This window comes from Apis mellifera, linkage group LG8 (assembly GCF_003254395.2).
Source record: "Apis mellifera strain DH4 linkage group LG8, Amel_HAv3.1, whole genome shotgun sequence".
Taxonomy (NCBI): Eukaryota; Metazoa; Arthropoda; class Insecta; order Hymenoptera; family Apidae; genus Apis; species Apis mellifera.
In genome coordinates, this window is record NC_037645.1 from 11227616 (window position 1) to 11240258 (window position 12643).

The window sequence follows — 12643 nt, forward strand, 5'->3', positions numbered from 1 at the left end:
GAGAGAAGATGACTGTTAACCATCTCTTTTGAGCGATCGATGGATTTCCCGATTATTCCCAATCGGATGAAAATTGTTGAAAATTATGACACGTTCAACCAAGATCGTGAAGATGTTGTAAAAAACAGCATAGTAATAATGGACGGAGAAAAGAAAGGAAAAACATGAACATGATGGATGATTCAAAGTTTGCACGAAAACATTGGGATCGCGCCATTTTGTGTGAAAATCGCGCAACAGTTGGCCGATCGTAGTAGGATCGATAGGCCAGGTTTCTCGCATGCACGAGTTGGAAGCGATCCGTGAGTGAAATGTCACGCGAAACGGATTTCCTTCGACGGAAAACCGGTTCGCCGCCACGGATCCGGCTTCTGGATTCTTCCTTCCGTAGTGCGCTTATCACCACGTTACCGACGGAGCAATCAAGATTCTTGGCAAAAGCCAAGAGACTGAGCCAAGATCGAAACGATTTTCAAAAAGAATATCTTCTCTTCTAAATAAAATTACTTCTCAGAGACGACGAAATCGAGTCGAGATAATTAGATATACATATATATATATATAGAGTTATATTTGTTTCGATAAAAGAAACTGTATACAAAAGACGCCACAAGCTTATCTACAATATACAGCGTAAAGACTATAGTCGTAGCTAACGACACTGTAACGATGCGCACGGTTCCAAAAATGCGTCTTCTTCCGATCCGTCCGTTTTTCTTTTTTTTTTTTTTCCAAGTTCGATGTATGTCGCAACGAGTCTGGTTAGCCAGAACCACCTTTCCCACCAAGAAAAGGTGAAAACGGGAATTCTTAATGTTTTGCGTAACGTGACTTCAGGGGCCGCCGACCTATATCCAAGATATCGCTAACCGCTTCACGATCACGATCCTTAAGAGAGACATCCATCCACAAGAGAGACGCGAGCATCCAATTCTTTCTTCCAATTCCAATTAAGGGAAATTCCACTCAGGTGTCGGAAAGGAATTCCTCTGGCGAGCTCATCATCCCCTGTATCACTTTCTTCTTCACCCTCCTCATCGGAGATTCGGAGTGGGCCTTGCTGGACTGGCTATGCCTGCCTCTGCTGTGGTGATAGTCCGACAGGGTTTTGGTCATGTTCGACGCGTGGGACGGGTTTCTGCAACGGAGCGATGATCCACCCCTGCTGACGCAGGACACCGACAAACCGCTGTTCCTGTTGGTCAATTTCTGGCCCAGACACGAGGACTCGATCGCCGACGATTCGACGCTGTGACCCGAGTAGACGCTGTTCTGGCTCATGGACGATAATTTCTTGTCGAGCTTGACGAAGTGATTCGCCCTGTGCGCGTGCCGCCTCGACTTGCCGAAATTGAACAGGGAGATCTTGGACGGTTCCGGGATCCCATCCGTGAAGAAGATTGGGACGATCACCACCTTCTCCTCGGTTTTCGCCAACTCGATGCTCTTCTTGGACGACGATCTGTTGCTACCGTTCCTCATCAATTCCGACGGTTTCACGAGAATCTCCGTCGATCGTGTCATCGTCAGATCCGTGCCCGAGCATTGAACGTCCAGATCTCGAAACTCTTTCCTAGCCTGATCCAACTGATCCTCGTCCATCTCCTTCGTCTCGTCTTCGATCGACGAAGTCATCACGTTCTGATCCCTCTTCAACGACTCCAAGTCCTGGCTGTGCATCGAGGTGTTCACGCTTATCACGAATCCCTCGGGAGTGGAGGTGATGGTCGAGGTGTCCTGGGTCGCGACCACATGTTTCCTCGACGTGACGACGCCCATCGACTCCCTCGATGCATGCGATCCTGCACCGCGCGTCATTTTCTCAGACGCGCAGGAAGCGACCGCGCACTCCATCCACGATTCCGCCTGGGACAGGATCGGTTGATCGTTGAAATTCAACAATCTGTTCATGTTCTTCGTGAAAGAATTCTGGACGAGGAGGGGGGTGGTGGTCCTCGGGTGTATCGCCCTCCCGTGAACGAACCTCGCCTGCCTCTGGATAAAGTTGTCGTTGTACCCGCCTTGTTGCGGCTCGTGCTCGTCGTAGTACGAGGAGGTATGAGGCTTTTGATAATCTGTATTCACGTTCCTGTGACATTTGTAGAGGGAGCTGCTGATCGAGGTGATCAGGGATCCCGATGGATCCTTCTCCATCCGATTATCCCTGAAACGAACGTAAGAATTCTTCCTCGACATGTAATCGTTCCCCTTGTCGATCAAGTTGCTGTGCCAATTGCTCGCGTTCCCTACGTTCGACGGGTCCCTTCCCACGGATCTCGAGTAACCGGGGGAATTCATCATGAGGGAGAACGAGTCGTTGTTCCTGACACCGATATTCCTGCTGACCGATTCCTTGATCGAGAACAAAGGTTGATTAATAGGCACGCTCTTCTTGCTCATGGGATACAAGGGTGTGTAATAGTCGGTTCGAAGATCGGCCCTCTGCTCCTGCTTTATCAGGCGGGTTATGTTGTTTATTATGCTCGAGTCGTGATCGAACGCCTCGGCTCTGTGAAGATAACAGCCGGATATGTCCGGGGATATCGTGTACTGGGAGGAATAATGATCCTGGCTGACCAGGGCACGAAACTCGTCCGTTATGCTGTTCAGTTTGTGCTGAAGGGGGTTCAACTCGTTGTCTATCTTCAGTATAGCCTCCATCCCCTTCTTGATCCGCGCCTGTGGCCTAGCCCGTACGCGGGAACCGTCTTTCTCGGGGATGGGTGGGAAATAGAAGGATCTGATCGATGGATGGGGATTCTCGGCTATGCCTATCAGATCGTCGTTCCCGTACGTTCCCGTAGTGCTCGCCAGATTGAACCTTTTGTTCGATTTGTTCAAGAATCCCTTGTTCTTGCTCTCTTTGCTCTCTTGGCTGTTCTGGCTCAAGTCTCTGTCCTCTGATAACTCGTACGACGTCGCGTCTTTGGGGCTGCTCTGGAGATCGGTGCTAGTATCCTAGAGGAGTGAGAGAAAGAGAGGAAGAGAGGAGAAAATTAGGAGAAATTAGGAATTGGAGGAAATTCTCGTCCCCTTCCCTCAGAAGAAACTTGATAGATCGATCAATCAAGATTCTCATTTTGCCATTTGCTTTTGTTACATTCTTAACTTGTCTTTTTTTGTCCTACTTAGTGGTTGGGTACGTAATGATATAAGATAGGCAGAGAGAGAAATCTGTGGGAAAGGATGAGAAAGAAGGATTATGATCTCCGTTGGTGTTAGGCCGAGTGATCACCTGGAGGATGGGTAGCGTGGTCCTCGACTCCTGCTTCTTGGGCTCGTAACTCTCATCGATTATGTCCATCCTAGACGTATCAGTCGACCTGGTCACGTTAGATGTCGAAGATAAGAGGGAGCCAATTCGTGTCTCTATCTTTCCCATCATCTTGTGACGCGCCAAAGAGGATTCGGACATGGGTATTTTGTCATCCTCCTCGTTATTCTCCCTGGACGATGTGCTTTTCAACACGGGCATGGACTTGGACAACACGTTCGCCACGAAGGTATTTTTCTGAGTGCAACAATCTGTCGACGAGTTTCCCCCTTTGAAATTCTCCGCCTCGTCGTCACACTCTGAATCCATTCTTCCTGACTTGGTCGGATGGATATCTCTAACTTGTTTCTCTTGCACGTCACGAATTATCCCTTCACTGGACGTCTCGTAATCTCCGTCTACCGATATAGAAAGGGGTCATGGTAGAATATGTTGCGTGGACAATGATGTTTCAATTTAATTTTTTCGAATAGAAATTAAATCGATTACTGTATATTGACTGTGAGAACGTGAGAGTGACAAAATTTTATTGGGGGAAATTCGAAAAGTAAAATAAATGTTATATTTTGCCATAGAGTTCTGTATCGAAATTAAATCAATTAAAGATATACAGATGACAATATTGACCGTAAAAATATGAGAGTAGCAAAATTTTGTTGGGGATAAAGGAAAACTCAAAGGATAAAATAAATGTATAGAAATTAAATCAATCATATAGAGATAGCAATACTTGTGAGAGTAGCGAAATTTTATTGGACATAAAGAAAAATTCAAAATATATTATATTTGAATTCATAGTTTCCTGATGAAATATTATATTTTACAATAAACGATGCTACGCGTAGTTTTACATCAAAATTAAATCGATTATGGATACGGATTTCCAATATCTAGAACACGAAATTTTGTTTGGAATGAAAGGAAAATTCAATAATACAATAAATTATATTATATTTGTATTTATAACTTCCCTGATAAACGCGTGAAATATTATATAATTTACAATAGACGATGCCGTTATAGTTCGGTATCGCGCGAACTAACGGGGACTAAATTGAACAATAACTATCGGTCATAATGCAGCGAGGCATTGCCCGTTCATGAACACCGCGCTCTACGCTAACGACCACCCACTATGATTAGTCTCCCTCCCATACATTTCCGTCCCGGACTATGATTAATGCCGTAACGACATATCGTACAGCTCGTCAACCTGTGCAACGTCCAATTTCTTTCTCTCTCTTTTAAAAAAAAGAAGAAACTTCAAATCAATCAATCTTCGACTCTCAATCTCCCTCGCTTCCAACTACGAAACGGTTTATTTCTTCTCTCCCGGTATCGGACAGCGAATCAAATATACCATAATAGTTTCAGGTATCGAGCCAACAACACCTATTCTATCTTCGTTATCGAAAAAGATTCGATTTTCAAAGTTTTCCCTCCTCATAGAGGACAAACGTTCCCGTAAACGGGAATTCGGTCAGAAATAAAGTAATCAGCTGTTTTATCCTCGTTACCCTCTTTCTCTCTCTCTCTCTCTCTCTCTCTCTCTCTCTCTCTCTCTCTCTCTCTCTCTCTCTCTCTCTCTCTCTCTCCCTCGACAAGAGTAGACGTTCGCATAGGGGATCCGGAATAAGGTTAATGGGCTACTAGTAATACTAACATCTAATTGATTAAGAATAACGAACCATCGGTCTCCGAAGCGCAAGTGGTCGTGTCGCTGGCTCTGGCCTCGACTGACATCACGTTCGAGAAGGTTAGGTTATCGATACCGCCTCATCTCCTCGCTTTGTTGCCTCTTACCACAGGTCTAATGCAGGTCGATGAACGGGGCACGTGTCCTCGCTGCCCACTGCTACCATAATTCGACCAAGTCGCGGTAAAAAAAACGCGAATTTTCTTCCACGTACGGCCGAGATCCTGCGCGATTCTTACGAAGACAGCGACATTCGTGTGTCGCCGGACGAGGGTAATCGAGTCGAACGATTGTTTTTTATCGAGACATGGTTTGTTTCGATCGCGCCCATCTTCAACCGGCTTCATTATGAGTTTTCTCAAACCCACCGTGTCAAACAAAGTCGAGTGGAGCAAAAAAAAAAAAAAAAAGGAAAAAAAATGAAGGATCTCGAATCGAGCAAAACCTATATATTTTTTTAGATATTTTTTTTTACCCGATTAGTGAAAAATTCGAGATTCGAAATCTTTGAGAATTTTCACTTAGAGGGGAATCTGAACATGGTGCTTGATTTTTTTTATTTCGATAGATCGAAGATAGATTTGATACTCTACGTGTCTTTGATGATTTCTCTCGTTCTCTTTCGAAGGATAAATTGTGATGTTTAATTTTTGTTTTTTTTTTTTTTTTTTTTTTACAAGAGAGTTACACATTTCTTTTTGTGATATTTTTATCAATTTCACGAGATCGATGTTAGAAATATATATATATTTTTTATAAATTTCAATATTAATTAATCGAAGATTGAGAGATATTTTCGATAAAATTCGAAAGATTAATCGGTTTTACGATTTTACGTTAAAAATTTGTTGGACGTTGATATTTTTTCGGAGAATAAATACCTGGACGACGATTCCAACAGACATAATTACGCATCGGCTATCTTGGTAGAGCAAGTTTGGCAGATGTCCACGAGGAATATCGTTCGAGGTGCATCGCGAATATGAATGATGATCGCGATACCCATAAATTATTCCTGTTGCCCATCACGTTCTCGGCATTTAAAAATAATCAAAAGGAGATCGCAAAACTGCCTTTGAAACGGAGAAAGTGTAAGAGTTTTGTCCCAAGACTCGCGCAAGAAGTAATTTCGATAGGAAATACTGGTTTATAATAATTAAAAATTTTTTATTGATTCGTAAAGTGTACGATGTAGGATTATGGAATATATTGGGTGAATGGCCTCCACGGCTTTGCCAGCATGAAACGTTTTGCATAAACGTGGTTGAATTTCGTTGATACGGCGTTCAATTTCCTTCTTCGAGGCGTTGGTGTAAACCTTAGACTTTGAAAAACCCCGAAGAAAAAAGTGTAAATCTACGTTAAATCTGGCCGGTTAATTCTGATCACGAAAACACGACCAGGAAATGACTCGAATTGTTTTCTGTGGCGTCGTCTTGTTGAAACTGCATGTCGTCCACATCCGTATTTTGCAATTTAGGCAGAGAAAACTGAATTATCGTGTCGAGATTGCGAGATGCATTAATTGTTATTGGCTGACCAGCCCAAAACCAGGATGAAACAGTGACACATTATGGGTGCATTTGTTTCTCAACTCTGTGGATTTTTTGAACTCCAAATAAAGCGACAATTTTGTCGATTAACTAATTCATCAAGATGAAGATGATTTTGTTCGAAAAATCTTTATCATTTTCAAAATATTGATGAAAGCGCGTTGTTCTTACGCGCAGCGCTCCATTCTTTTCAAGTTGGCAACACTTTACCGCACAAATGGCGCAAAATTCAAATTTCGCGAAATTGAGGAATGAAAAAATGTTCAGAAAAATGAAATAAAAAAATATTAGTTCTGAAATAATAAATAAAATTATTCTAAATTTTAAAAAATTAATGTTAAATAATGTATGTAAACTTTGAAATGTTCTTTCTCGAATAATATCTCGAAATCATAATCTTTGAAATTAACGTTGAATTAATTAAATTTAGAATTATTAATATTGAATTTTTGGACACTCTTTACATAAATTGAAAGCCTCTTTTATCCCGTTCCTTTTAAAAAGATAAATAAATAAATAAATAAATAATTTCAATTCTTAATTCTCCACTCTCTAAATATTCACTATTTAAAAATCTTTCTTACATAAATTGTTTGTAAACAATTTTTTAAAAATTCATTTATCAAATATATTTTTAGATAGTCTCTTTCGTTTAATGTATTTTTTTAACATTCGTGATGCTTCATGTTGAATATTTTATATTCTGATAAAAAAGAAACCGTATATTCAAATTAGAAATTCATGGATTCGAAGGAAGGTCTATCTAATTTTCCATAATCAATTTTTCCAATATTTTTATAATTTGTATTGTCTCGATTACGTACGAGATACGTTAGATAACTCGTCATTATTATTACTATATAAATATAAACGTGAGAATAACGCATTCAATTGGAAATAATTGATACCGGTTCCAGTTCTCACGATCAATCTTCACGATTTCCTTTGCCTCTTTTCCGTATGTTTTCTCGCTACTACTTTTTTCCTTTTGCAAATTTCCAGGAAATCTAATTATGAATATCTATGCGTTCGTATTCCATACGAAGAATGTTGCCCGGGGGGAGAAAGATTATTTGGATATTTGAAGGAAAATATTGGGCGAACGTGAGGAGTCTGTGTATTCAAATAATTTATGAAGAGATTATCATTATGCCACGTATGCGCATGCGTGTATTTGCTTGAAAGAAATAACAAGCGTTTATTCAACATTTTTTTCGAAGAATTTTTGATTTCCTTACTATTTTTTTTTTTTTTTTTAACAAAATATTCAGCAACGACGAAAATTGAAATTGAAATCTACGACGAGTTCTCGTTCCATCTGCATGAATCGAAACTAGCGTGGAATAGAATTTAATAAATGATCGTGGCATCCACGATTTTTCTAAAGAATTCGTTTGCACTTTTCGCCAAATGTAATTTTACACTTTTGTCAAAATTTGTCATTCTTGATATTTTCTTCAAAATATTCCATTCGTGGAAGAATACATAAGAAGATTTAATAAAAACATTTTTATATTTCTTAGTATTATATATTTTTAAATATTTCACGAAAAAAAGACAAGAAAATTTAAAAAAAATTCTTTTTCTATTAGTACATTCATGTACACACATTTTGTACTTCATATTTCGTTACCTACTTTTTAAAAATTTCATAAAGGAGGATTACCAACACGATTTTATATCTAATTGTTAAATACGTCTCCAATGTCACGAGAGAATCGCAATATATATTTTGAATAAATTGACCAAAAAAAAAAAAAAGTTACACGAAAAGCAATTACACGATAATACAAGTTGGCACGGATATAATTTCGTCTCACCCCTTGTTTTCACCCGGTTGAATGTATTGCTCGTTAATTCAGTCCCGGTTTTGTTTCCACACCCCGTTTAAAATCTCGTTTCGTAGGCGTCGATCAATTTAAACCGAGCGATAGAGACGCTGAGCCTATTATCCCGCCCCACCCTCGATAATTCGACTTTGCAAGATTATCGGATTTCTGTTAATCCATCCTCCCATACCCGACTTCCAGTTCATTGATCGCTCGCGGATCAATTCTTACAAAGATCGATCTTTCGATACAAAGTGACGATAATTCGATCATTCGAAAAGATTTTTCAATCATCGAGATTTTACGCAAATTTTATTTAAATTCCGTTTAAAAAAAGAAAAAAGATCTTAAAAGGAATCGAGATCGTATTACAATCTCGAGAAATAATAAATTTTTTTTCTAATCGAAGCATGGTAATTTGTTGTCGACTAGCCGGATACAATGGTTTCAAATTTCGCGCTCCCCCTCCCATTGGCATAAATCGAAGCGTTTATATCGTTAGAAGGAAGTCATTGCACACCAGATGCAATACCAGACGCGATTCGATTGCGTAAATAAGATTATGTATCAACTAATAGAGGATTCGATGCCGCGTAGTTGGTTGGAGATTAAGCTCGTTTTAAAATTTACCTCCGTTTCTGGTTTATCGATCGAGCACGTAACGGTTCGTTTTAATTTCAATCAAAGTTTTATTAAGACGAAAAACTTTTACCAAACTCTTGTTCGAGAAATAATCGAAAAGTAGAAGGAAAATAAATATTTTCCAAGAAAATGGATATTTGTTCGATTTTATACGGAAATATAAAATGTTAAAAAATTGAAAGGTAATTGGACGACATTGTTTCATTCTTCATTTTTCCCTTTCGAATATATATTATATGTCTCTGTTTATAGATAAAAGTTGTAACGATTCGTCGGTAACACTTTACCATCCGAGTAAACAGCAATGATTATTTACAAAATGATTATTCACGTCTATGAAATTTTGCATAGGATGATATCGGAGCCTCTTTTAACCTAAGAAATCGCCTTATATGAAAATCCATGAAAATCTCGAAAATGAGGCCTCCGCTTATCCTCAAATAACGTGGAGCTCTATCCTACTTTATTAGCCTTATTCTTCATCCAGACATGAAGAAATATCCCGAAATATTCTGTACACACGATAAAATATTAGACACGCAAATAACTTCCTTCTCCCATTTCTTCCACGATCGTAATTTTTGAATTCGAATTACTTCACCATCGTTCGTGGCGCCATCCGAAACAGCGTCCTTCCGTTTTCAAAAAGAGTCCTTCGCTCCACGAGCGCTCCACAAGAGTTTCCAGTCAGAAAATCGGCTGTCGAAGCTGTTGAAATATATTTGCGCGCTACTAGGAACGTGCAAAAAGTCGGAAACTAATAATAATTATAATGAAATTAATAATAAATTAATAATAATTTGGAGAATGAGGATCGTTTAGATGAGTACTGAGACCCAGACGCGAAAAAGGAATGTGCAAAAAAATCGCGTAGCAAAGATTTAAAACCCAAAAGTTAATAATAATTATAATAAAAAAGTATAATAATTATAATGAAATTAATAATAATTTGGAGGATGAAGATCGGCAGAAAGATCGGGCAAACAATATCTATCTAAGATTGAAACAATTTTAGATAATCTTGTGATCCTGATTTACATAATAAAATCTTGATTGAAGAATTCCTCATTTCTATGCCTGATACATCGATTCTACACAAACAGTCTCAAACATATCCCAACTCATCCTAGAAACAGAGAGATCATCCAGAGACAGAAGCGGATAGACAGACAGACAGACAGATAGAGAGAAAGAGAAGAGAAGAAGAAGGAGGGAATCAGCGACATATTTCCTGATTGCAAAAGACGTGCTCCACGACACGGCAGAAACAGGAGTATTACGCGTGCACGACACACGATACCGAATCCGGAGATTGGTGTTACGGATACAAAACGACGTATTCCGAGGCGAACGATGAGTAATGGTGTCCTAGGTGTGTGCGCCTGTGTCTGCTCGACGCGGAATCGTTAATGTCTTCGAGCCTGGTGTGCGGTTATGTATTACATCCGCGCCGGTCAGAGGGATCAGATGATGGGATGAAAAAGAAAAGGAGAGAGAAAGAAAAATTGGAAATACCCGAGCAGGGCGTCGAACGACGCTCGATTTCAGTGAAAGTGAATCGTTGTGTATAGGGAGCACAAATAGGTGTATAAAATCAGGAACCGAAACGAGTGATGGCACATTCGAATCCGCGCCATTTGAGAGCAACGATGAGGACCGCGTACGTTGTAAGTAGACGAAAAGACACTGTTTCATAGAATTAAGAGGGATTAACTTTTTAATTATCGGATTATTCATTGGATAACTGTGAGGTAATACGAGGAAACGCGATAATTTTATTTCCTCCTTATTCCTCTTGCCTAACTTTGACCATTATTCATACCTTTCCATTCAAAAAAGAAGACCATCATCACTAAAATGAAAGAAAAAGCTCATTCACGTTTTCATAAACTCTCCTCCTCGTTTTTGTAGGTGTTTCTCCTTTTGGTGGGCCTTTTAGTGGTAGCCGGGAAAGCCGAGACAGCCGGGAAACAGGCGAGAAAGACGAAGCGAGGAATCCTGTTGGCCACGGCGGGATCACCGGTTGCTCTGGACTTGGCCTCGAGACACGATGGCGGTTTCGAATCGAACGGGTTCGGATTAACGGGACTGGCCGATGGATCCGGGACTGGCCAACTTTCTGGAGGATTGGTAGGCGGTGGAGCCATCGTTCACCAAGCGCCAGTCCTCGTTCAACGGTATCCCTCACTGTCAGGGCCTGCTTATTATTACTCGAGGCAGTCAGTGCCCGTGGTCAGGGATGTTCACATGCCCCATCAGAGGCCAGCAGCTGCCCAGCCACCTGCCGTTAGATTACAGGCCTCTTCTCAGCCGATCTCGGTTTCCCAACACGTCAATATTCCTCAGACGACGGTCCCCGTCGTGTCTCAATCCGTTCCCGTCGTCGTGTCCGCCGTGTCCTCCAGCTCAGCTGGAACCGGCTTCTCTTCCAGGATCGATTCCAGCGCCACCAGTGGCGGTGTCGCTGTGGCCGGGTCTTCTGGCCTGGCTTCCTCTGGCTTAGCGGCTACCGATCTCGGCTCCAGAGGCTTGATCCCCAATCTTGGATACCCTTCGTCTGGAGGGATTGCTGCTCTTGGAGGAGTTGGCACTCTTTAAAAGGAAGGAAATCGATGGAACGGAACAGGAAAAAGGTTAAAATGAATTTTCTATTTCGCGCAAATTAAAGTTTTTCTTAAAGTTTGTAATCATTTTCTTTTTGTATCCTTTGATAAAATTATATTTTTATATATGATATCGATGATATGATTTCATTTCTATCGAGGTTAATGATTCCTTTTCCATTTAATTTAATATAATTTAATATACGACGAAACAGCTCAGACAAATTTCTATCTATTCTTTCTAATCGTGGTGACACTTGCGACGGATGGTCGAGGAATGGTGAAAAGGTAGGAGGATAGGGTGGAATAGGCGAGGTTATATTAAAACAGCGGTGCATGAGCGAACAACGGTAGTTCTTCAAGCCGATTGGTCAATATGGGGCTGATGTGTGGGGTGGCTGATTACGTCAGCGAAAATCCTTTCGCGTCACGTGAACCTCCTCCCGAGCTTTCACACGAATCAGGTCATAACTTCTGTACCGATTTTTAACCTCTCCAAGTAAAGGGAGGATAAAAATTGTAAGCTTATCGTTATGCTTCCTCCGGAATAATAAAAATACATCCTCTTCCGTTTTTCTAAATAGAATGAATGTATACAATTTTTCATTTTCGATTATTCGAAGAAAACTCGAGCAGCTCTCTCGACGTGAGTTCGAATCGTGTTCACACGCTATTCTAATAAAAAAGACGTATACTTGATAATTTATACTTGAAATTATTCTCGGATCTACAACTGCAAAACTGTGTAATTATTTTAGTTTTCGTTTCCAGTTTTAATTATCATTTAAGATAAAATAAAGTTCTCGATATATTTAGTTATTTAAATTAAAATTAAATTTTAATGTAAAAATCATGAATAATATATGACGAAATATCTTTTGTAATTTTATAATTTTAAATTTGCTTAAAATGCTAATTGAAGATCGTGAATATAAATAATGCACCAAATTTAATTTTATTTATAAAAAAAATAGGATTATTAAATTCGTCGTAATGTATAATTGTAATAAATTATGCTGAATGCATAAATTAATGATAAAGAAAAT

The 12643-nt window shown here is 39.9% G+C and overlaps 1 protein-coding gene across 1 annotated transcript; it reads left to right on the plus strand.

Annotated features, from left to right (window-relative positions):
- Positions 1–10167: 10167 nt before the first annotated feature.
- Positions 10168–11681, plus strand: LOC100576936. The gene is made up of 2 exons (XM_003251197.3): positions 10168–10661; positions 10906–11681. Exons 1-2 carry the CDS (start codon positions 10608–10610, stop codon positions 11590–11592), a joined length of 741 nt encoding a protein of 246 aa, XP_003251245.2. The 5' UTR covers positions 10168–10607; the 3' UTR covers positions 11593–11681.
- The last annotated feature ends 962 nt before the right edge of the window (positions 11682–12643 follow it).

Coding starts and splice junctions, on each gene's coding strand:
- LOC100576936 (XM_003251197.3), top strand. CDS start 10,608: ATGGCACATTCGAATCCGCGCCATTTGAGAGCAACGATGAGGACCGCG. Junction 10,662..10,905: donor CGATGAGGACCGCGTACGTT/GTAAGTAGACGA, acceptor TCGTTTTTGTAG/GTGTTTCTCCTTTTGGTGGG.